Genomic DNA, 25,389 nt, shown 5'->3' with positions numbered 1-25,389 from the left:
GGGCATCTGGCCAAATAACTGTGTCCATACAGTGCTGTGGAAAAATAATGTTTGCCTCCATCTTGATTTCTTAGTTTTTTGTATATCTGTCAAACTTAAATGGTTCAGATCATTAAACAAATTTTAATATTAGACAAAGACGACCCCAATAAGCACAAAATGCAGTTTTTAAATGATGATTTTGAAAAAGTCATTTCCCCCTAAATCTGATCTCTTTTTGCACCTCTCTTGGCAGCAAGAAATCCAGTCAAGTGTTTGTGATAACTGGCAATAAGACTTCCACATCACTCTGGAGGAATTTTGGCCCGCTCTTGTTTGTAGATTTTTTTTTTTTTTAATTCAGGCACATTGTAGGGTTGTTGAGGTTATGCCAAACATCTCCAAACCATTCCAACCACTTTGAGTCATTCAGTGGCAGATTTGCTGCCCTGTTTCGGATCATCGTCCTTCTGTGTAACCCAAGAACTGGGCATGAACTGATGGCTGGACATTCTCCCTCAGGATTTTCTGGTGGAAAACAGAAGTTGTGATTCCATCAATTGCAAAAAGTCGTACAGGTCCTGAAGCACGAAAACAGCCCCAGACCATAACACTACCACCACCATGTTTGACTTTTGGTATGATGCTCTTTATAAAATGCTGTGTTAGTTTTATGGAAGATGGGATTGAAACCAGTTAAGTGGTAACTCTAAATTGCCCATAGGTGTGAATGCGGGAGTGAATGTGAGTGGAAATGGTTGTCTCTGTCCACTCCACATGTTAGACCAGCGACAGACACCCCCACCCCCACCCACCCCGCAACCCTGAAAAAGGATAAGCAGATGGATGGATTTAAACCTTCCCAAAAAGTTCAACTTCTTTCTTGTCAGTCCACAGAAGACACAGAGTTGATTTCTGAGATCTTTTAGGCTACTTTGTCACACCTGTCAACAGGTCTGGCAGTAATCAGGCCTAATCAGGGTGCGACCAGTGAAATCAAACCACGCTTTCCAAATAAATTGTGCTTAATCACATTTTTTTAATGAAATCACATGATTTCATAAATAAAGTCATCATTTAAAAACTCAATTTTGTATTTACTTGGGTTATCTTTGTGTAATATTAAAAACTGTTTGTTAATCTGAAACATTTAAGTGTTACAAATATGCAAAGAACTAAGAAATCAGGTAGAGGAGAAATACTTTTAAGCTAAGTATCACAGAAACTTGAATGACAGTTTTTCTGCTAAATCAACAACAAAAATGTGAGTGACTGTTTTCAGGTCTAGTAGGTCTTGTGAAGGTGTAAATGCATGTGTGATGACAGAGCTTGTTTGGTTTTTTTTCCTGGGTTTCTTTTCGACTAGAAGAGCACATGCGTGTAATGTTTATATGCCCATAGCACAGCAGCCTCATTGCAGCATGATTTCAAAGCTTCCAGGTAACGTTTCACTTCCAGTTAAGCGGCTGCTTTAATCCAGGTACATTAGGCTCACTGAGTGACAGAGTGATTGCCTTTATTAATGTCAGCACCTCATCAAGCAAGCCCTACTTCTCGCTGTGCCGCAAGGTTTCAACCCTGATGCCCAAATGCCCACCTCTCCCCCCTGTGACAGGTGCTCTTACACAAGAAAACCACACAGGGGAGCTACTGCTTTTTCCAAGTCCTGTGTTAAAGACACACGCACAGACACACACATGCACAGATCACAGTCGCTCACATTGTCCAACCTGCTGCAAGCCGGACCGGCAGTGGAGCAGTGATTTATTTTTGCAGCCAGCAGATGAATAATGTTTTATAAAGTATGCAACATTACATCTGTTTACACTGAATTTAATGAAGGTTCAGTTGAGCCAGAATAAATTACAGCTGTCAAAACAGCAATTAATCAAAAATGCATGTTTCTGAGAAATAATTATTTCATTACTCGTGTTATTGAACAAAGTTTTGGATGTAAAATTAAGATTTGTGTGTGTAAAAATTGGGTTAATACATGAAATTTAAAAAAAAAAAAAAAGAATCTGATATTTGCTGCATTTTATCAACTATTCTTATGTGTTGGGGGTTTTTTACATATTGAGCCTTTTTCATATTTTATTTTATTTTTTATTTTTTTATTTTTTTTTTTTTTAAGTTTGTTTGTTTTTTTAAATACCACGTCACTCCAAAGGACAGATTTTAACATAATTAAAAAATAGTTTGATTAATTTTCAACATCAAAGCTTATTAAATTAAAAGTTACATGATTTATATGTACCTCAGTAATTAAAACAACTGTGGAAGGATGTTGCGGGCCTGCAAAAAAATGGTTTTAGTTTACAAATTTACTGAGAGGGGAAATTAAAAAAAAAACACAAAGTGAAAAACATTAATGTCCAGCCTCTTAGTCATATGTAAACACAACTCGGTATCTAGGACAATGATGTCAGATACTGTAAGACACATACAGCAAGTGAGGACATGTTCTCATAAATATCATTACATTCAAACTGGCTGAAAATATGCCAGTCTGTGAGACAAACTGTGTGACTGCAGTGAAGATTAATGAGCTAAGAAATCAGACCCAAACAACAGAGCACTTTTTTTTTTCTCTTTCCCCACATCCAGCTCACTCCGGTGTTTAGGGCCTCTCACTGAGAGCCACATGGAGCACATATGATGAGAAAGATTTGTTCTCGCCTGGCTCGACTGTCAGAAGCTCCATCCATGTTGTACAAAGCAGAAGAGAACAATAAGTGCTCGTGGAAGTAAGGGCGGGGTAAACTGATATCAGTGGTCTTTGAACTGTGGCAGCCATACTTGTTAAACAGAACTCTAATGCATTTAGAGCTTTATTGTAAAATCAGAAACGTTTCATTGGAAAAAGGTTACATTTTGAATCATTTCTGATTGAGGAAATTTTGATTTGATTTGACTGATTTTTGTTTTAGTTTGGTTTTATTATATACTACTTTGCATGGTTTGGAGGCCTTTTTTATTTTCAAACATAAATAATCTAATTAAAAAATAAATACAAAATATAACAACCCAAGTTTTATAATGTAAAATTAGATATAAATATATAAATAAATATTAAATTCTTAAATATTTTAAAATGTATATTCATTTGTTTAGTTACATGACTTTAGAGCGTCTCCTGCATATTTAATTTACAGTGTATAATGAAGACTACTTTAAACATGCTTTACACTTGGAATTTAGTGCTACTGTTTTGCGAGTTCTTAATGCTTCGATAAATAAAACAAATGATTAATAAACATTCTGGGTGATGTGTGATTATTCAGTTTTCTTATGAATTATAGTTTAAATGTTAGCATATAGCATTTGTTTAATCGTGTCGCCTATTTTATGCGTATTTTAATAAGAATGTGTGATAAATATTATATATTTTGATAACCTTGATGCAAAAAAAAGGAACAAAAAGGAAAAACAGATGATATTTACTAATATTTTTTGAAGCCTGGTTTGCTGGACCGTAAAATAAATAAAATATGACTTTTATCTAATACTTTTTTTGTGAATCCGTGTGAGTAAACATTTTCTAGAACTTCCACACAGGGCTGTAAACAGTGCGTAAATACAAACACGGCCACAAATGTTCGAAACAGCCTGTGTGATTACAATAAACACTGACCATTGTATATAAATGATACTAAAAACAACATAATCAAATATTATTTTAATTTCAAGCTATGAAACAAAGTACATTTTTCCTCCTTGCTCAGTAAAATAAGAGGGGGAACTTTTTCATTATAGCAGTGCAGCGTAATCTCTGGACCTTTTGTTTTCCTTGGGTTCTCAAATGTTCCTCACCACCACCAGAGCTGGCTAATGGATGCAGATGGAGGAAGTGTTTGACATTATGGACACAGCAGTGCTTGTTTTAGAGGAGCTGGTCATGTGGTCTGCCCTAACAGGCCACACAGTACCCCCTTAATGTGACCCAGACCGCCCAGCCAACTCCAGGGGGCTTCAGTAACTGTCCGCTCTGGGGGGAACTGAGTGTCAGTTTAGCCCCCCAGTGAACACAAGTCAACATGCCTTAATCCCCCTATCACCTAAAGTTACACTTTTGGGTCTGCAATTAGCCAGCCGGCGAAATCTCCCCCACTCCCTAGTGGACTTGCTCTTTCCAAACCCTGACATGCAGTTCCGTGCTGGTGCTGCGGCCAGTGTGGAGACTCCGGTGCCGGTTTCCATGGCACAGTGCCGGGCCACATGGTCCCTCATCGTTCACTGTCACCGTGCTGTGGAGGAAGAGATCAAAACCAACATGTGGTGGCAGGAAGTGCCTGACAAGATGAATCACTGTAATTAGCATCAAACTGCCCAGCGCCAGCTCTGATTGGTGGAGGCTTGCGCTTGACAGATTCTGCGAGTGACTGGGATGACAAGACGCAACAGAGCAAGATCTGTGACCTTAAGGCCTGAGATGTGGTTGATGCAAGGGAAACCACCACTGAGCCGAGTCTCTGCAGGTCATTTTACACTGAGCTAAGCTGAATGTAAACATTTTCTAAGATGGGGAAATATTTGCTGCATGGAAGCGGGGAAGGGGATGGGTGGGTGGGTACAATGTGCATTATTAACTGGAGCAGAGCAATGCCAACAGGGGTGATGGTGCCCTAAATTCCACTCCGCTTGGGCCTGGCTAAATTTCTGCACATTGTTTACCTCCTCTGTGACTTCCTGCTTCATCTTGGAAGAGGAGCACAGGAAAGCCTGATATTCCCCCATCAACCCAAATCTCCTGTACGCCCAAACAAAAAGCAGCATTGTAGCATATTTTTTTCCAGTTTCCTCTGTTCTGCATTTCCAGTTGAGGGTGTGGCGTTGGCATTCCTCAAGGTCAAATCTCTGCATGACTCTGCTCCTCTTAATTTCACTGTCAGAGGTTGGCAGGTGTGGGGGTCGCTCTCATGGGCATGTTATCCATTTTCTGCTGCTGGCAAAAAGATGATCTTGAACCTGAAGTCACAGAATTAATTGCCAAACCCACTAAACACCTTAACTGTTTTACATCCGAGACATACGAAGGACTCATCATCTTACCAACCCCCGAGGCTGGACCCGTTCTCCACACGAGCCAAGTGAGAGGGAGGAAGGGAGGTGAGGAAAGAGATTGGTCCCCGAAAGGTGGATTTTGTGGCCACGGAGACTTATTAAATATCCTCTCAGATGAGTTTTTGAAAGAAAAGAAGCAGAGTCTGGCCACCCTGTTGGCTCAGGACCTTAAATACGCTAACACACGTATTAATTTCTGCTAGCAAGGGAACACAGTTGACGATAAACGCATATGCACAGTGAACCTGCCTGCGATGGGGTCTGAATAGAGGGTCGGGATTCAAGTTCACAAAATCAGCAGAGGCCAGCAAAGAGTGAACAAACCGAGGTGGCTGAGGGAGGACAGATTCCATTCTGGGGGGATAGAGAGATGGAAGAAGCGAGGGGCATGAGGTGGTGTTTTGGTGGTGAGGAGGTGGGGGTCTCAGACTCGAGTCCCCCCCCCGCCAGGAACAACAAGCAGGGCTTCTCATATTCAAATAAATACCAAGCCAGTGGGGCGCAAGGAGGGGCGTCAGATAAGGAGGAGGCAAGGGGGCAAGAGCCAGACTGGAGGATGGCTGCTCAGCTACACTGAAGCCTATTTAGGATCACGGGCCGGGCCAGGAGGAGCAAAGCAGGCAGTGACAGATTTATAATGAGCGTAGACTCTGCCCTTCCATTTAATACTAGGCTTAAGACGTATTAGAGAGACAAAGGCCGCAGATCCCGCTCAGAGAGAAGAAAGACCTTAATTAATTTGGGGAGATCACGGAGGGCTCCGGGCCCACATCATCGGCTCTTTGTGGCAGGAATGCCAGCTATTTACCGGAGCTCCAATAGGGCTGCGAGGAGAGGCAAGGTGATGACGACTGGGGCCGCCGTGTAACAGATAGGAAAAGGATACTTTTCAAAAGCTAAAAGCTTCCCAGTTTTAAAACAAAGACGGGAGGGAAAAGAGAAGAAGTGATTTTGAAAAGGGATCTGACTCTGAGCGGCCTCCACCCCCCCACTCCACCCTTCCTATGTCCTACACTCACATTCCAAACTTATTTTTTTGCTTTCTCATTCTCTCTATGAGAATTTCAGTCGATAACAACTCCAGAAAGCAAACTCAGGATAAAAATGCACGAGAACCACGACTAACTAATGCCTTAATTATCTATAGAATCACTCTTGTACATGTTCTCTGCAGGTCCTCACAATAAACTGTGTTTAATAGCAATGTAATAGCAGCTGAATCATAACTGCCTGCTCCCCCCTTTCTCCTGCTCACTGTTGCTTGAGGTGTAGTCGGGCCGCAGAGATTCAAAGCTAGCACATACTGACCAGGCTGCAGAGATCCTGCTGAAGGGCACAGTTGGCAGCTGTCAGGTCTGTCTTCTTTAACTCTGAGAAGACATGTGGAGATAGGATCTTCCTTCCCAAAATAAACAAATAGCACTGGCACACATTTTCCCAGACAACTGCAAAGGGGGAAGGGAGAAAGTCAAAACTGTGCTTTTTTTTTTCTTTGTTTCTATTTAATTTTGCATGCTTGGCAGCTTGGACAAACAGAACGGGAAATGAGGATGTCAAACGTCAGAATCTATTAAGCAATGCATGTATTCTGTAGGAAGATTTTTTTTTAAACACCTGTTAAGTTAAGCTGTTCCAAAAACTAATTACCTGCACCCTCTTATTTTCCATGAATATTAACAATAAAGTCTATAGTCTGTTTTTCCAAAGTGTGGGAATATATTCTGGAATTTGCCTGGGACTGAAGGAATCATGATTTTCACCTTTGGTCGGCCATTGAGTTCATTTCCATTGTGTTTTTACGCTTTTATGATGACCCCAAATACAAAGAAGAACAGGGCTGGACAGGAAAAGCACATTAATATGTCAGCACGGAAATGTGCTCATTTTTTTCCTTCTTTTTTTAAAACTAAAGCATTCAGTGTAATGTTCCAAGAAAAAAAAAGAAAAGAAAGAGCCCCCCCAAAAAGACAAATAGATTTTCTACCAATTATAAAACATTCACAATAAATTAATTCACATAAGATACGGAAGGAACACGTCTTATTATACTTTGCATGTTATTAGATTACATTTTATGCAAAACTGCTTTGGTGGCATATTTCCATTACTGTGCGCCTTTACGCATGGCTGAAAGGCTATTGAAGGATGCGGTAGCTCTGCAAACATCTGGAACACCGCATGAGCGCAAAATTCCGTCGGTATTTAAGCGCCACATTGCGCCATTGTTAAAATCGTAACAATACGATTTTAAATTTGCGTGCACATAATAACGAGTTTATATAAACGATTTTTCTAAATCATTTACTCTTAATGCCAAAAGACCGACTCCACGGGGGAAAGGCTTCAAAATATCCAACTAACCACTCAGTGACAGATCCTAGAAATGGACTTTCAAATAGCCCAATGAAAAACAAATAATGATGGACATAAGAGAAATATTCATCGCTGTGGTCAAATGTTTGGACTTTTTTTTGCAGTGAAAAAAACTCAAAATGCCAGCTCATTTAGGGGAAAAAGGGGGAACTTTTTTTGTTAACCGAACAAGTAAATGGAGGCATTCACAAACTGAAGCAGCCTACAAAATTAGACCATAGCGCTGTAAGAAACTAGAACGTTTCCATGGACTGAAAAGACAAACAACATGTCCCTTTTTAATGTTTTACATGAGGGACTTTGTAAAAAAAAATAATAATAATAAATTTCTATCTGATTACTTAACCGAAAAAAGATCGCATTATGATGAGTTATTCCTACAAAGCTTGGGTTATATTATAGCAAAAGAAATTTGTTTTGTTTTGTTTTTTTGTTGTTTTGTTGGTTTTTTTTGTTTGTTTGTTTGTTTGTTTGTTTGTTTGTTTGTTTTTTTTGGGGGGGGGGGTATTATTATTATTATTAGCCCTATTAATAACCATCAGAGTTTCCGGTAGCAAATTATAACATTTACTTGCACTGTTTTTATTGATAAATACATGTATTTCATATTAACTAACACAAAAATCATAAATTAGAGCGTTTTTCTGGAATAAGTTTAATCAACGGCTCGCTTGCTTATATTTATTTTACGGGAGTTGAAAATAAATATATTCTATTTCAGTTAAATTAAGTTCATTTTATTTATGTTTAGAACTTTATTTGCATGAGTTTTCCTTGTCATGATTGTATATGAGGCATTTTTTAGTCTTCCCTCCTGCGTAAAGTGCGCCTCTGTGCATTCCCTGAAGCCCCGCGGTGAGCGTGGACACCCCAGGCCTTCTGCTGTTAGCGGTCAGTGGCGTATTTCCTCTCACTCAGTTCTCTATACGCTGAGATTTAGTCCATTATTTAGATAGCACGGAGTTTTATACGTGGAGTCTCCACAGGTCTCAATAGCTTCGGGTAGGATGTGCAAATCATTGTTTTGTTTGTTTGTTTTTTGTGTTTTTGTTTGTTTTTATAACCAGCGGAAGATGCTATGATTTATTGTCTGTCAAATAATATGAGCGCGTAAATAATAATCTTATCAGGCTGACTGCGGCACAGACAGCCTAATTAAACATCTCCACGACACACAGGTACAAACATCAGAGGAGATGATAAGCTCTTTTATTTTGAGTGTCTGGGAGAAGCAGAGGGATCGAGCAGAAAGACGCAGAGGAGACAGCGCGCGCCCACATGTCCATGCAGATATCCCGACGACCCAATCACATCTCTGTTTACTAATAACACGAAAATAGCAACCATCGATGCCTTCGCGATGGATCTGTGCAATTTAATGAGGCACGGGCAAGAGGTTGTGGTTTGGTGATTTGTCATGTTACCACAAACAGGACATACAGGACCACACAGGCCTCTCCTACTGGAGGAACAGAAGCCAGCGGTTCTCTTGTAGGAGACCATCAGGAAGACCACTGACAACATAAATATGTGCGGTGTGTGAGTGACTGATTGCCCAAACGTGTAGAAGCACTGTCGCTGAGACAGAAGTACAATCACACGATCCTAGTGTTGGAAAATTGTTATCGGAAAACTTTTGCGCGAATATTCTTGTGCGTCAAGACGCACGGCAACTGGCTCAAAGTCTCTCTAGGTTTACCTTCCGTTGGCTTCTGTCACCTTTGGAGGTTAACAACGGCAGATCAGGTAAATAATAGGACCGAAGCAAGTGCAAACGTATTTTTAAATTGTTAAAAAAAATACAACCTATGATTTGAATTTAAAGTGGCACTCATCACCGTTTCAAAGTAAGCATATCCTGTATTAATGAGAGGAAAAACTGGAGCGCAGTCTAAACCATGAATGCGTTTTGCGGTGCATTAATTAGCCACAATAAAATTTTGAAATAAAGAGTTCCAGGTGAAAATGTCGAATTACTCCGCGTCAGCAGAGCCATCATGCTTAATTAAAATTCAAAGTTCACTTAGCTCTTTCTTACAGAAAAAAAAAATATTAAATGCACGTGTTTTTATTTGTATCAAGAGTTCTTTCAAGCCAAACACCAAAGTAAAATGTTTGAATGTCGGTTCAGGAACTTTCAAATCACCAAATCCAAGAATGGCCTTTAATTTCCACAACGAGCCTGCAATTATAAATTCATACAGCACTTAGTCCCTAATTTGGCCTCGGTAGAAAATATCGTTTCCTTCATGGTCTTTTCAGTAAAAAATGACTCCGGGTTGAGTAAAAGTGATTTTATCCTCAGAGATCAACAGCACCTTACCTGATGTCACATATTCCTGTTCTGCATCCATCAGCCAGTGGGCCGAGAAATGCTGTTCGGGCCTGCATCCTCTAATCAGTGAGAGTTGTTTGCCGGAGCTGTTTACATACTTTGCTCACTTTGTCTAGATGTCAGCTTTGCACCATATGAGCTAAACTCTTCGTGACAGAGTCTGCAGACTCTATCAGAGAGTACAGAGTAAAAAGGCCTAAAGAGTCCAAACACAAAGCTCCGTTTAACTCCATAAAAACGCGTAAAGCCGCTTAAAATCAACACAAAACAAAGGGGAAACTACTAAACTCTGGTCAGCCTGGCTGCCTTTTTATGTTCATCAGCGTTAAAATCTTGTTTTGTTGTTGTTAACATAAAGTTTGCAGGTATTTTTATTTTTTCCCACGATGCAAAAATGAGTTTATCTCTTTCTCACAGGCAAAATAAAAATCCCAATTTCCATCGCCCTGAAGCTTCAAATTCAGCATTTCACTCAAGCAAGATTTTGCTATGCCTTTATTTTGGGTTGCTGGTCTGAATATTCCCGTATTGGGCGAATGAATTATTATTATTATTATTATTATTATTATTATTATTATTATTATTATTATTATTATTATTATTATTATCTTCAGGCTCACATTTTACTGAGTCCACTGTGCCTCGGCTGAGCGAATTCCGACACAGTCTCTTCCCATTTCGCTGAGCTCCTGTATTTTGTCTGTTATCACCTAACTATTTACAAAGGAGGCTTCCGACTTGGCAATGATGAAGTGAGCCGGTATCGATGGCATCATATCAGATTTAAAAAAAAAAAAAAAAACCTGCCGGGAAGAATACATCATGTGGGTAATGGTTTACAATATTTTGACAGCGATCAATGCAAAATCAATCAACCAATTCGATTTCTATCTATCTATCTATCTATCTATCTATCTATCTATCTATCTATCTACCTACCTACCTAGGAGGTGTTTATTTATGCTCCCTGCCTCCCATGGAGAAACATCCAAAACAAATAGGCCTAATCCTCTAACTGCTTTATCCCATTAGAACCCCGCTGCTGCTTTCACGCTTAATTCACTGACTCCAGTGTAAATTAAACTCTATCCGGTCGCTATCGCACCAGCTTCCAGCAAAACACATCTTGAGTCGCTGCACATTAAAGTTGAACCTCGATAAGCTGAGAACCAACAAAGCGAGACTGAAGGCGGGAGGTGGAGAGGTCAAGTCCAACTCCAGCCTGAAATGCCACGTGTGTATGCTTCTCATTTTTACTGACTGCAAGGGTGCTGTTTCTGCGAGTCTGTGTCGTGTATATCCAGGTGTGTCTGACATGAAACTAATTGAATGTGATGGCTTTTGGGGAAAAATGTGTGCACACAGGGGCTGGACACTCCTCAGAAGTCAAAAATGCATCTGCATTCTGACTGGTATCCATCTCTGCGCCTCTCAGATAAATAATTGCTTGGATTAAAACATATTCTCGTTATATTCTGCTTTTTTTCTTCTTTCTTTCTTTCTTTCTTTCTTTCTTTCTTTCTTTTTTTTTTTTTGACTCACTAAACGTTCAAAGCATCTGAGAAAGAAGTCAGATCTGTGGGTTACTTGATATTTATTTTTGTCTCCATATTTCTTTTTTTTAAAGAAAACTGCATTTTGGGTCTGAACCCTCGCACAAAGCACTCATCAGATTTGGAGCTGTTATTGCTCGTCGTGCTCCACGCAAACTCTCGAGAAATCTAAATATGTGCACGCCGGCACATACGCATAATTTACTGGAAAAGTGGCGCTCTTTAAAGACGGGACACTGCGGTGACGTTGGAGTCGAATCCAAATGACTGACAAGGTCTTATTGAAATAAAACATCGAGTGTAGAGCGCGCACACTTTTTTTTCCTACAGTGATGTAGGGGAGGCGTGGATCTCGCTCGCTTTTGACATTCTCGCAGCAGTAGTAGCTTCTCCTCAAGGCAGGACTCAGATGACACCACCCCGCCAGCGATCGGAGGAGAAACAGGGGAAGCTCTCGCTCTCTCGCTTCTAAGCGGATGAACTATGCTTTGACACCAGGACGCGTTTAGGGGTTCGTCACGCGAATCGGAGCATCGCCAGGCTTTTTGGCGTCTTCACTGTAATCGTGGGAAAACCTTCATAAGAACCCACGGAGAGCCAGTGGCGGAATGTGAGAAACCACCCCCAAATTTTAGCGCATGTTCCTCTCCATTGTGCACAGCCTTCTCCTGCTTTCTGCGCGGTTGGAAAGCGGGGGAAAAGGAGGAGGAGGGACGGCTTTTAACGACTCGATCTCTTGCCTATGGACGACGGCGGTCCCCTCTCTCCAAAGGCAAATGCTTTCAGTATTGCCTCTCTGATTTCGGCTGCAGAGCAAACAGGAAACGCAGCGTTTGAAAAACACGGCACCGGCCTGGACAAGCCAGACCTGCATAACCACAGTTCCTTTAAAATGCACTACAGCACTGTCACCCGGGAAATGGAAGGTAATTGTGTTTGCTGATGTAGCATGTGTACGTCTCACCCGAAATTCTCCCCCTAGCAACTTTGCGTTTGCCTGATTCTCCAACGTTTTTGAAATGCGCAAAACCGCGCACGAGTGCGTTGTTTTGGAAAGTATAGAAGGAAATTACGGCTTTGTTTTCTTTTTTAAGTGTCAGAGAGTTGAGCCACTGTGAAAAAAAAATCTGCAGATTTTAATCGCCGTGTTCACCATCACTGAGGAGAAGTCTGGAAATAAAACAGTTAGAATGTAGGTGGCGTGGGGGGGGTTCAAACGTGCCAAAATCCCAAAGTGGTGTACCAAGAAACAACTTTAATTCGTGGACAGAATCACATACATTCAGCATGAAGCCGAGAGTAAGAGGGTTTACACGGGCGCCCCGTGCGTAATGGTAAAAACAGACTATAATAATCATACCCAGCTTGGAGGGGGGTGGGGGGCTGTATATCCATCCCATGCGTCTATTTGTCCATCAGGAGAGGGCTGCAGTCACCTGCTGCCTGTTTGTTTGTTCATGCAAATCAATGTGTGTTTACCTTGTAGAGCGTTTGCACCCCCCTCTGCCTGGCACATCCTCCATTGTTTGTTAACGGGGGTGATGTGGGCGATATCCTTATCCAAAAGTTAAATGGGTGCCGGAAAAGCCATTAAAAAGGGACGCACTTCTCTGTCAATCAGTCTGGTTGCAAGGCGAAGAAAAGGCACATTACCTGCAGTTCCTTATCTAAATAGAAATAAGAACCGGTTTTATCGCAAAGGGGAGGCCCTCTGCGTCAGATAAGAGAGGAGACTGGTGTGCAGTGTTAACACACTGCAGCAGCGCACAACAGAGGCCGCTCACAGCGCGATCGATCACGAGCGAAAACCAATTCATGCGCACTCCGAGTTAGTTTCCTCGAATAGTTCGGAGATTCTACGGGACCCGCACCGCTTTTTGGGGAAAACTTTTCTTTTCTTTGCTTTTCGGAGGTCTCCTATTTTAGATCAGGCAGCCCGTAGTATGCTGGCAGTGGATGAAACCTCAGGGACTGCCGAACAGACGAGACGGAAACTTTTTAAACCGAAACGAGTGCATTCGTGCTTGACGCTTTCCTCTGGGGATCGCTGAATCCTGCTTCTGTTTTTCACTCTCTGTGTTATAATCGACTTGAAGTGAAAGGCATATTTAGTAAAATCTAGTTTTCTGGGATGATTTCAGCCATATCCAGTCCGTGGCTGACGCAGCTGTCCCATTTTTGCGATGTTGCAGCCTTCACGACGAGCAGCCTGAGCAGCCTCAACACGCCGGGGGGCTACCACCTCTCTCCCTCCCCCGGGGACCCCTACAGTCAGCATGAGTCCCATTTCGAGCCCTGCCCGGCCGCCCAACACAACTACAACTATCCGGGATCCAACCAGGGCCAGGCCCCGTCGAACGACAACGGGACCGCCAATTGCTCCTCATCGTCCTCAAACTCTACGCCGAACAGCAAAACTATAGTGAAGAAGAACCCGAAAGTTGCCAACATTAACGTTCAGTTGGAGATGAAAGCTTTATGGGATGAATTTAACCAGCTAGGCACGGAGATGATCGTCACCAAGGCCGGCAGGTGAGTACCCATTACACACAGGCCAGAGGCGCTGGAGTTATTTTTCTCCTCATGCAGACTCGAAAAATAATATAGGACAGAATACTTTAATATATACTGTAACATCTGAGCAAAGAACCAAACCGGGAAAGGATAAGCAACTACTTTATTTTTTCTGCGAATGTCTGTGCAGATTAGCAACTGTAAGTATAGACTAGAAAATAAAGTTATATCATTTAATAAAAACAATTTCATTAAGAAAATACTCCATATTTTAGTCATATATATAATTTCCTACTTTAAATAACGTAATGGGCTCAGGCAGCTGACGCAAAACATCACTTTGTGCCATGCACATGAAGGCCTGTGATGTTTTTCAAATAATATTCAGCGGACTTTTCACACGTCTCTGTCTATCAAATCATACTGCTTTAGAAAAAAAATTTTTTTTCTCGCTTTGGTTTTTTAAAACAAACAACACGCTTTAAGCTTCTGGAGATGTTTTAAAAACAAGGTCAAATACAAGGAGGCTTGTGTGTGTGTGTGTGTGTGTGCGCCGGCTGTAAACACCATGTTGATCTCATCCAGTTGCGTTTTATAGATCTAATAAGGATAAGTGTGACTCTCCTGGGCTTCTTCGCCCTCATCCTGCCCCAATTTTACGCACTGCTGTTATAAAAAAAAAAACATTGTGGTCTTTAATTTATGAGTCTTTACATGTAGGATCAGATCCTACAAGCCGATTACAGTGGTTTCTTTTCTTTTCTTCTCTTTTTTTCTTCGATTTCACAATTATGGAAGCGCCGCTCCACGCGCTCAGTTTTGGTTGCATTTAATGGACTACAATCTATTGGATTTGGTTATTAATAAAACACAATATGATCATTTATTGAAATGTGCTGAAAAAACACGTCATTCTTCTTGTCTCTTTAGGCAAAACACATTTCTGCTGACCTCTGACCCCTAGGAAGAGCCGATAGTGTTCCACATTAACATTCATCGTGCTAACCATGCTTCCTATTTTATTAAAAAAAAAACACATCTATGTAAAGTGGCATGACATAATTGCTCAAATCCTAAAAGTGTGGGTTGAGTTTCCACGCCGTGCACTGCGTGACAGGAGAAAGGAGATCTGCAGCACAGCACTTTAAAAGCTCCTTCAGCCTCACCTAGCCACAACACTGACGTTAATTGAGCGTTGATTTTAGGATCCCTTTCACTGACTCGGCGGATTACTCAACTTTCGGCTCATGTTCTTGGAGGATATGGATCTCTCTTACATAGTAACCCGTGTAGTGCAAGGGGAGAAAACAAGCGCCACAGTGCAGGGGGCAGAGCGTAGACTAAAACGCAGAGCAAAACACCCAAAAGGGATTCGGCCTATTTTCTGCTGTCAACGGAGAAAATGATTGTTAAGAAAATAACATAATCAGTGGATCAGTATGCAGGAGTGTTCTTGTTGTTGCTTGCAGATTCAATTTATATATACATATATTTATTTATTTTTCCTATAGTCAAGATGATGGAAAGTTCAAAAACTCTAAACTGTACTCTGTAAAAAGCACGCGACGCTTATGAGCACGTGTGTATTCACATGTGATTAGATCTTCATGTTTCTGGAATTCATCAAAAAACCAGGAGAGAAGTTACAGCCAGAAATTACAACAGCGCAGCTAAATGGCAACAAACGCAAAGTTCCGTTGAGATGAGGGAGACTTTTTATCCGGTTACGCACGGGCTAAATCACGTCATTTCCAAGAGCTTACAAACCTTGTTGTAGCCTCGAGCTCGGGCAAAAATAAGCTCGAGCAACATTTCTTTCTGCAAACTGCACACTTTAAAAAAACACACACACACACACTTGTTCATAATCATTTGTTTTCTTACACTAACTCACCGTCCACACACACACACACACACACATTGATGATTAGTTTTAGAAAAATAGCGCGTAAAGCATTAAAAGCATTAAAAGCCGCTTTAAAGCTGCTGCTTTTTAACAGTCGCCCCGTGTTTTTCTTCCTCTGTCAGGAGAATGTTTCCAACTTTCCAAGTGAAAATATTTGGGATGGATCCCATGGCAGACTACATGCTCCTGATGGACTTCCTGCCTGTAGATGACAAACGTTACAGGTAACTTTTCATGTGTCTTCAGACAAGTAAAACACCGCTTTCAGTCAGGACGGGACTGGAAAACATTGTGTTTGTCTTGGTTTTTTAAGACCCACCATGGGGTATCGAACAAAATGAGAATAAAAAATTGGAAAACACAACTTATTGGAAAACACTAACTTAACAATGAGACACATCCTTTTCAACAATTATCCACGTTATACTGCAAACATGTTGGTGACTAAATACTGACATTAACGATCAATTAAGTGTCTTATTTTTCCCTTTATCTTAAAGCGTTTGATAGCGTTATGTAGCGTCGTTACTTCTTCATACACGCCAACACATGCATAGACATTTTGCATGCCTAAGCGAGCAACTTCTAACCTTGTGTCTTAATTTCCTTTTATGGCCCTCATAGGTATGCTTTCCACAGCTCGTCGTGGCTGGTGGCAGGCAAAGCTGATCCCGCCACACCGGGCAGGGTCCATTACCACCCAGACTCTCCCGCCAAAGGCGCACAGTGGATGAAGCAGATCGTCTCATTTGATAAACTAAAGTTAACTAACAACCTTCTGGATGACAACGGACATGTGAGTACAAAACTGGAATTAAATGAGTGCTCAAGAGGCCCAAGCTTGGCCAGAAAAATCACATAGCGAGCGGGTACTTTGTCCTCTTGAGTTCTCGTTAGATGATAAAGTGTTAGTTGTACCAACGACTTCCCCCTAAGAAAATCATTTAAGAAAAATATAAAACCATTTATTTGATTGCAATGATAGTATAGATGATGGCCTGTTTGATTAATTAGAGAGCATAATTTAACATAAAATCACATTTCCACATTAAGCGGTCAAAATACAAAAAAAAATCAAAAGAATTGTTGTATTTATGTATTTATTTTAAATCCCGGTAATAATAATAATAATAATAATAATAATAATAATAATACAGAGAGATGCATTTTCTTCCCCTAAAACTGATCGATATAAGTTATTTTGTAGTAGTTAAAAAAACGATATTTTCTCTAAAACTTTGATTTTGCCAAAAGCTTATTTTCTGTCCTCAAACACGGCACCGCACACGAGGCTTTCCTCCAAAAATCCCTGAAAGGAAGTGGAATATTTCACCACTGGAAATGATTTCAAGCCCTCCTGCTTGATCCTCCACCACCCTTCCTTCTCTTTGCATTAGATGTAAAATCAGGAGAGTTTGGGGGACTTAAGCAAATACTGAAAAACGATGATCTGTAACAGATCGATGTCCCGAGGATTCACCAGAAAGTTAGTTTTCTTCTGTTATTGCCTAATCGGTGTTTAAATGAGAGCCATCCACATGATATATTCTCAGTCGGCCCTTAAATATTTACAATATTACTGTTTAGCTAGAACTGTATCTGCATGCATACCAAATTTGCTTATACAATCGTGGAGATGGCCGACGCGGTAAAAACGTTTCATAGATCGAACCCGGGTCTCATTTGGTCTTGACCACGTTTTACCTTATTCCAGTGCAATTTAAATTAACTTTGTCGATTATTTATTTAATTATTCATTAAATCTCTCGTCAGTGATCATTTTCGATCGCATGTTTTGTTTTGGGTTTTTTCTGAAGCATGCGATCAAAGATGATCTTTTTGTACACTTTAAGTCGACGGTCCTTGAGCAGGCTTGCTTTGCTTTTTTTTTTTTTACAGATCATTCTGAACTCCATGCACCGCTACCAGCCCAGGTTTCATGTGGTTTATGTGGATCCCCGGAAGGACAGCGAGAAATACGCAGAGGAGAATTACAAAACCTTTGTTTTTGAGGAAACCCGCTTCACAGCGGTCACAGCGTACCAGAACCACAGGGTAAGCGGCTTTTATGACCCTCCATCTAAATTCAAATACGGTCTGTCGTGCAAGAGAAGCCAGCAACTAAACGCACACAGACACCGTGTGTTGTTCAAACATGATGCGCGCAGTACAGTTATTCCATGAATAACGTATCAGCACAGAGAGGTAATGTAAGCGTGTTACGTTAAACCGAATTCAGTAACTAAATACTTTAAAATGTGTATTTTTAACTACTGTTTAATCGAGGCTGTCTTATGCGTTTGCGTAAAAAAATAAAAATAATTCCACTTTTTTCGCCCAAATGTTGCCTCTGCTCTGTGAGCTCAGCTTGCACCCCATCCCTGCGTGCTCCCTGCTCTGTTTTCCATCAGTCCCTGTGTCTGTTTAGATTCAAACATCAGTGCGCTCATCGCTTATTTGGAGCGACTCATAACGAGTGGGACGATAGAAGGAACCTGGCTTCAGTTTTCCTTTCAGCTATTTACACCGAATCCAAGTGTGTGGGAGCCGCTGCGTGACGGTGATTAATAGTCCCGTTAGCTCACGGAGATAGGACACGGACTAAAAATAAGCCGCTTCTGTTCTGATGCTGAATGTTTATGGCAAATGGTAAATAAATTACTTTTACGCACGAAGGCGCTCTGCGTCTTTTCGTAAGGATTCTTACTTCCATATAAAATGTAAATTGAGCTAAAATTAAAAAAAAATGCACATACATTTAACATGAAATATAATAAAATTATATGATGATGATCATTATGATAAGAAAGCTATTAAAGTGATATTAAAAATAATAACTGACACTTTTCTTACCCCACATGGAAACCTGTCCGTATATGACATTATATAGGTGTAAATGCTACAGAAGAGCACAATTACATACAACAATAATAATAATAGTAATAAAAGTAATGATAATAATAAATGAAATCTACATGATACTGTAGCCATCAAACCTGCATTTAAGACAGCTGTGTGTGTTATTATGACAGAGTGTTCTGTGTATTACACCTGACTTTCGCTGCTATGCTTTCTAATAAGTAAATGCTGTGATGTAAGCGGGAAAGGCGTTGTGTTTAGCGTTATGACTGATTTTATGCTGCCCTTTACTTTCAGATCACACAGCTGAAGATAGCCAGTAACCCCTTTGCAAAGGGCTTCAGGGACTGTGACCCAGAGGACTGGTGAGCTTTCCAATGAAATATATTAGGCCACCATTTTATTGGCATGTTTCCACATGATTGTAAAAAGAAATTGCACTGCAGAGCAGGCTGGGGCCAGAAAGCTTTTGCAAAATAGTTTAGTTGCTTGTTTAATGTCTCACATGGGGCAGATGGGGTGGAGTTTGCCACAGGAAAGAACACAAGGTGATGTAAATTTCAGAAATTACTGGATATTGTTTGAAGCTCAGCCAAGTGTGATTTTCTGTCACTAACAGATCATCAGACACTGGCATTTGAGACAAGGTAGCAAAACTCCACCCAAATGCTTTACTCAGACAACTTCAACAAATGGAAATACTGCTTCCATGTCTGGAAATGACTCAGATCACTTCATTTTTTAAAATCAGCAATGAGAAATTGCACAGAACTATAGAGGATTGTTTTTATTATTTAACAAAAACATAATGTGAGTAATGTACGGCTGTTCCACATTTGTATTCTGTGTACATTTCATCCACGATATTAAAATGTGGATCATTTTAATACATAATAAGGAAACTGTGCCTTTGACATTCATTAAATGAGTAACTGAATCCACTCTCCCTGCTCCAGGCCCAGGAATCACAGACCAGGCTCTCTGCCAATAATGAGTGCCTTTGCCAGAACAAGAAACCCAATGTCATCTCCCCCTCAGCAGAACGGCACAGAGAAAGGTCTGCAGCTCGCTCTTTGTTTCATTTCAAAACTCACGCCTGCTATCAAACATGAAATACAGTCCTGAAAATTCATTCAGCATTTCTAAATAACATCTTTTATTTCAGCTGTCAGTATACTTCACTTCTTCTTTCATTTTCTTTTTTTTTTCTTTCCCCACCTTATCCTTAACAGAAGCCCAGTGATGCATTTGCAGTACCAGGCCAGTGATGGCTTTTAATTAAACATCAAATATCAGCCAGTCAATGTCATCCACTGCAAACATAATAGGGGTTCTTATGTGGTTTTATAACAGACCGCAGCGTCATACCGCCGTAAAGCAGGCAATGGAAATTAGATTTCTTTGACATGACGATGACTGACGTATTTATTAGTTCTATAATAAGAATTAAATCAATTAAATGTTTATAAAAGTGGGAGCTTCCTATTAGCTTTAAATGGTACATTTCATCTGAGAGAAATATAAGCTGGGAAGCTGCTGTCTGGAATTTATTCTGCAACATTTTGACTGAAATGCAGAATTTTTTATTTAAACAATAATGTGACAGACTTCTGTGTACACTTCATAGTTACCTAAACATTGCTTACACTTGTAAAAAATTCACTTATTTATTGAGCATTATATGCAATCTCTTAACACCTACAAGTCAAAAACACTGAGTATTCAAAAACTTGTACCTGCAGTAATTTATTGTGGTTTTGAGTGCAGAAACTATGAAAATATTGTTAGTGGTGGGTATTTGCATGTTGGCTGACTGATTGTCTCCCTACCTTCACAGAAGACAGTAGGCGGGAATATGAGCGAGACCCCAGCGGCACGCCTATACACGCAGACCCGGCTCACCAGCTGATGTCCCGGGTCCTCAGCCCCGCCCTGCCCGTCCCAGGAGGCCTGCACGCCGTCCCGATCACAAGCGGCCGGCCCAGCCCTCCCCACGACCTTCGGCCAGATCCACACCCTCTACCCCCAGACACCCTGCACCACCACCCCTACAAGTACCCCACCACCTATGAACACTACCTGGGAGCCAAGACCAGGCCGTCACCCTACCCTTTACCTAGTATCAGAGGACACACATACCATCACCACATGAACCCTGCCACAACTAACATGTATTCAGCCACCAGCGGCCCCTCTAACTATGACTATGGGCCCAGATAATGACTGCTGTCCACCAGGGCTAACAGCAAGCAGCACTGTGGGAATGGAAACAGACAGGAAACACAATCCTGCCTGTCGATGGCTTAAGCAACCTGCAGGGTGCAATCACTGGCTGAAACTCCTTTCTGCTGGATAAACCCTGCTGTATTTATTTAAAGGAAATGCATCTTTGCGTCAACAATGGGCATCTGTTCTAGGCCCCTGAAGAGGTCTGCTTTGACCTTTGAACTGAAAATGGCAATAGGTCTACATCAGGCCACCTCCTACCTGAGCAGTGCAGACATTGAGCCAGCAAAGTGAGGACAGAGGAGAGACCTCAACTTAACACAGACTTTCATCACAGACTGGAATAGATTTTTTTTTTTTGTGTGTTGGATGCACTTTTTGATTTGCCTTGTTTTTATTGCTTTCAAAAAAGCCATATGTTATATAGTCCATCAGCCTTTCTAGGTAGACGAGACGTTTGCATGTCATCAGAGAGAGAGGGTGTGTCGAAACACATCGAAATGTTTTTGTTTGAGGAAAAAAAACAAGAAAAAAACGTCAAGATTTGATTTTTGAAACACTCTTGAGCCGCTCTGAGAAGCTTGTACCATGGCACTGACTTGCAGCAATTCAAAGTAAATAAATGAAGCAGAATGACTGTTCTGTATCTATAAAATAAACATTAAATTCTTGTAATTCATAAAAACGGAGGTATTTGTGCCAGTCTTCCACTCACATACTGAAGAGGGTTTCCTCCCTATCAGCATTGTTCAAGTTTCTCCAACCGGATTTGCCCTGTTGAAATAGGCTGCGGTGTCCCCTGCTGCTGTTTCAGTCACTGGCAGGCATGACTTGGAAGCTGTGTAAACATAAGAGCCCTTTATAGTTCAAAATGTTAAAATCTGCACCTGGATTCATAAAAACACACACTCATACACAAATGCATTCATCAACCACACATCTTACATATCCTCAAGTAGAGTAAATAGGCTCTGTTCACATTACTGCAGTTTAGTAGTTTAATGCATTAAATTTATTGCAAGGCGGCAGTAAAAGTCTTTAAAAATTAAAACCTTTTGGTACTATTGATACAACAAGATACAAATTGCATATGTGTGACTCATAGACAATGAATTTTGAATGTCATGCTATTATTACAAATTATTTTCTCAAACAGTAACTTATGAAGTAATTTTCATGTTTTCAGGCACTTACTTATCAAAACATAGAAAATAAATTGTATGGGGCACAAACAGGTCAAAACAAAAAACAAAACCCCCACATTTGTCGTTTTCCCGTCAAAAGGATATCATTGCTCATATATAATAGGACAGCGGGGCGATATTTTGAGAATGTGACCCTCCTCTTATCTGTGCGGTCATTTCCATCTCCTATTTGAAGCCCTCTGAGGAATGCTTTGTTGTCAAGGTTAATCTGGCTGAAATGGGGGAAATTCTGCTTTGGGATTTGTGCCTGTCACGATACAAAAGGAAACGTAAACTAATGATTCATTTCAATAATGTATTTTTTTCTCTCTCTCTCGAAGCCGGCCGTCATTTAGCAGAGGGGTATGCCCGAGGGCGCCTGGCCTGACTGTTTAATGGCTTGTAAAGGTGACAGAGGTTAAATAATGTTTCCACTCATTTAAACGCTAATTACATGTATAATTGTTTTCGCTTGTTTGGTGGGGACTAAATTTTAAAGTTATTGCGTTTGCAACAAAGGTTTATACACAGGCCGCGCCAGCAAGGTTTCGTTAGAAAGCTAATTAGGACCCGGATGTGTAATAGTTTTATGCTAGCTGCCCAACACTAGCAAAAGAAAAGCTGATTTGTTTTTTTAACAAACAAAAATACACATTCGCGCAGCATGCTACTCTACCTATGTATGTGTATTATTTACATTCACGAGGTATAGTTTTAATTTTAGAAACGGTAGAGGCCTTTTTCTCGCGCGCGTGTGTGTGTGGTGTTGCATTACCTACCTAACGGTTTAACTGTTAAATTTCTTCCACATGGAGTCACAATGCATCAGTAAAAACGATTTAAAATATTTTTTTTATTATTATTACAAAAAGAAAAGAAAAGCAAAAACCCGGCATCAAAAAATAATTCACAAAATCTTTTAATTATTATTATTATTTATTTTCTTTTCTTTCATGCGTGTCCAGTAGGGATAAGCAGCCGTCTGGAGGCGTAAAGCCATTCGGTGTGAGCTGACTCCGGCCGGCGGTTGTTGAAGACCAGCCAGGTAGTAGGAGTTTATTCCATAGACTGCATATGTACCCCCGGGACACGTGATAAGGTTAGGCGAGGGTAACTAGTCGGTTAGAAAGGGTCAAAAGGGTATATTGGGACTAATTATAGGTTTCACAGCAGAGAAGGCACATCAGTGACTGTGCTAATAGACGTGGTAGTGCGGTGAAACTAGTTTAAGTAACTCTGACCCCCAAGGTCAGTGACCACACACACAAAAAAAAACTTTGACAGTCACAAGACATTTCTAGAATTTATTAAATTTCTCCTCATAAATAATATCAATAGAACTGTGATGTCCATAAAGATTTCAACTGCATCTAATTTATTTATGCATCCTATTTTTTTTAACTGAGTTTTAACAATGTCTTTACATTTTCAAACACATCTTAAAATACACTGTAAAAGAGTTTTCAGTTAATTCAGAGTTTTAAAAAGGTAATAAAGAACTTAAAAAATAAAATAAAATACCACAAAAGTGTTTTATATTTCCATTTCTGCAGATATGGTACTAATAAAAAATAGTACATAAAAACTTTCAAACCGACTTCTAAGAAAATCACTTAAAGTTAGCAAAAAGTATTTAAACTATCTAAACACTAACGACTGACAGTATACACAGGCTTTATACATATGAGTCTTTTATACAGTCTGCATGCAGCTGACTCCTTTTTGTTCTATTATAAAGGCCTATGTTATAAATGTCAACGTTTCAGTCACAATACTGCTATTTTCTTCAGGCTTTCCCTATTCGTAGCTGTTTAATTTATACCAAACTGTGCACAACAATGAAAAGATTCTTTATATGCTGCATGCTCAGACACAGTCCTTAGTGAATGGGTGTCCCTGGTATAATATATGCATCAGTCTAGACCTGACATTGAAAGCCTCAGGCTGTGGAAAATTGGGGAAATTGCGCCTACTGGAGAAACTGTGATGAATTACACATCAGTATGAACTAAACATAATCAGTATGGTCGCAGCATTCAAAGATGTATTCACATACATATTGTGTGTTACATTTCCACTCAGCCACATGAAATGGCACTGCCACGCTTTCAAAAGGTCTGGGCCATTTTAAAAGTCAATATTTCAGTGTCATTTGCGCAAATCTACTTAAACTGTGTAGCCGTCGATGTGCCTCGATTCGTCATGCCAGCAGGGAGAGGATGCAGAGGAGCTCCCACATTAAAAGAGCTAAGATGGACGATGCCGCCACCCGAAACATCATTTGACACTCAGCTGCATCTGGAACATCTGCTGTGACGGGCCCGTCGGGGCGGCGTTCGCTTCACCTCGGCGTGCGGAACCCTCCTGCGGTATCTGGGGACACTTATTGAAAGCGATCCAGGTAAACTAGCTGCAGTCCGCCACCTAAACAACAGAACAAATGCTTTGCATATTTGTCCCTACGACGGCCTCTCAACCAGCGCGAGACCTGCTACGATTTATCCTATGTGTGATATTGCTGATGGACATTTTACGTGGAACATCAAAACAAATCCCCACCACACAGCGAGAGCCTAGATACATTTGTATTAATTCACATATGAAAAAACAAATAAAACCAACTTAGCCGTGAGGTAAAACATTGATCTTGGCTTGTGGGCAACGGGTTATTTTCTTTTGGACGCTCTTTTTCACAATGTCTAAATAATCAGTCTCAGTGTGACATCTGAGCTAGTAATATAATCCATGAAGGCTTAGGGAGAGACTGCATTGACTGCGCACACACACGTGCACCCTAACGGATTATGTCCCATCCCTAAACCAGGCTGACCTCTGACCTTAAGGGCCAAGGAAGACACATGTTAGGTGATAAGTGAAGCACAAGGCCTATTGTGCAGACAGTCTCTCTTCCCCGTTTATTGACTTCCTAAATGATCCATTATGGAGTGATTTACGAGGTTTACCGCCATACAGCCGGGCACTTGTGAAGCTACTGGGTTGTTGTCTGCTCCGTTCAGCAGACATCTACACCAATAGGACCAAGCATTTGATTTATCAGAGAATGGACGGAAGCTTGCCTACATCACCTCCAGTGTTTGTTCAAAGGAGTTAGGAAGACATTATGAATGCAAGGTGTCACAGGAAGTGTAGGGACAAAACGTATACTCTGCGGGGGATACTAAAAAATACAAAAAAAAAAAAAAAAAAAAAAGGTGAGAGACAGTTTATACATGGACTTTTAAGTGAAATAAAAGCTTTCAACGAATTTAAAGTTCAGGTACAATTTTGGCAGCAGCTTCACAGAAAAGCAGCTTGTCTCAATAATGACCTTGTCTTTTCTATGCTGGCTAATGATTCAAGGCCATTGTGCTGCTCTGGCTCTTTGATTTCTCAGGC

The 25,389-nt window shown here is 40.6% G+C and overlaps 1 protein-coding gene across 3 annotated transcripts; it reads left to right on the top strand.

Moving 5' to 3' along the window:
- The first annotated feature begins 11,608 nt into the window (after window positions 1-11,608).
- Window positions 11,609-23,418, top strand: tbx1 (T-box transcription factor 1). 3 transcript variants are annotated; one of them, XM_084946271.1, is made up of 8 exons: window positions 11,609-12,230; window positions 13,497-13,836; window positions 15,847-15,948; window positions 16,349-16,520; window positions 17,624-17,779; window positions 18,881-18,948; window positions 19,540-19,640; window positions 20,421-23,418. In XM_084946271.1, exons 1-8 carry the CDS (start codon window positions 12,047-12,049, stop codon window positions 20,801-20,803), a joined length of 1,506 nt encoding a protein of 501 aa, XP_084802397.1. In that variant the 5' UTR covers window positions 11,609-12,046; the 3' UTR covers window positions 20,804-23,418. The 3 variants fall into 3 exon arrangements, with proteins under 3 accessions (XP_084802397.1, XP_084802396.1, XP_084802398.1); XM_084946270.1 differs by having other exon boundaries at window positions 13,446-13,836; XM_084946272.1 differs by having other exon boundaries at window positions 11,614-12,230; window positions 13,446-13,836; window positions 19,540-20,521.
- Window positions 23,419-25,389: the final 1,971 nt, after the last annotated feature.

Source organism: Perissodus microlepis, chromosome 12 (genome assembly GCF_051167445.1).
Source record: "Perissodus microlepis isolate ML-2025 ecotype Zambia chromosome 12, ASM5116744v1, whole genome shotgun sequence".
NCBI classification, from domain to species: domain Eukaryota; kingdom Metazoa; phylum Chordata; class Actinopteri; order Cichliformes; family Cichlidae; genus Perissodus; species Perissodus microlepis.
Note: the sequence above shows the minus strand (reverse complement) of the source record. Positions and strands in the feature narration are given on the sequence as shown.

Bases quoted from the DNA above. Each gene is read 5' to 3' on its own strand.
- tbx1 (XM_084946270.1), top strand. From the start codon at position 12,047: ATGGACGACGGCGGTCCCCTCTCTCCAAAGGCAAATGCTTTCAGTATT. The intron at 13,837-15,846 runs GTGAGTACCCAT...TTCCTCTGTCAG, and splicing joins ATCGTCACCAAGGCCGGCAG to GAGAATGTTTCCAACTTTCC. The intron at 16,521-17,623 runs GTGAGTACAAAA...TTTTTTTTACAG, and splicing joins TTCTGGATGACAACGGACAT to ATCATTCTGAACTCCATGCA.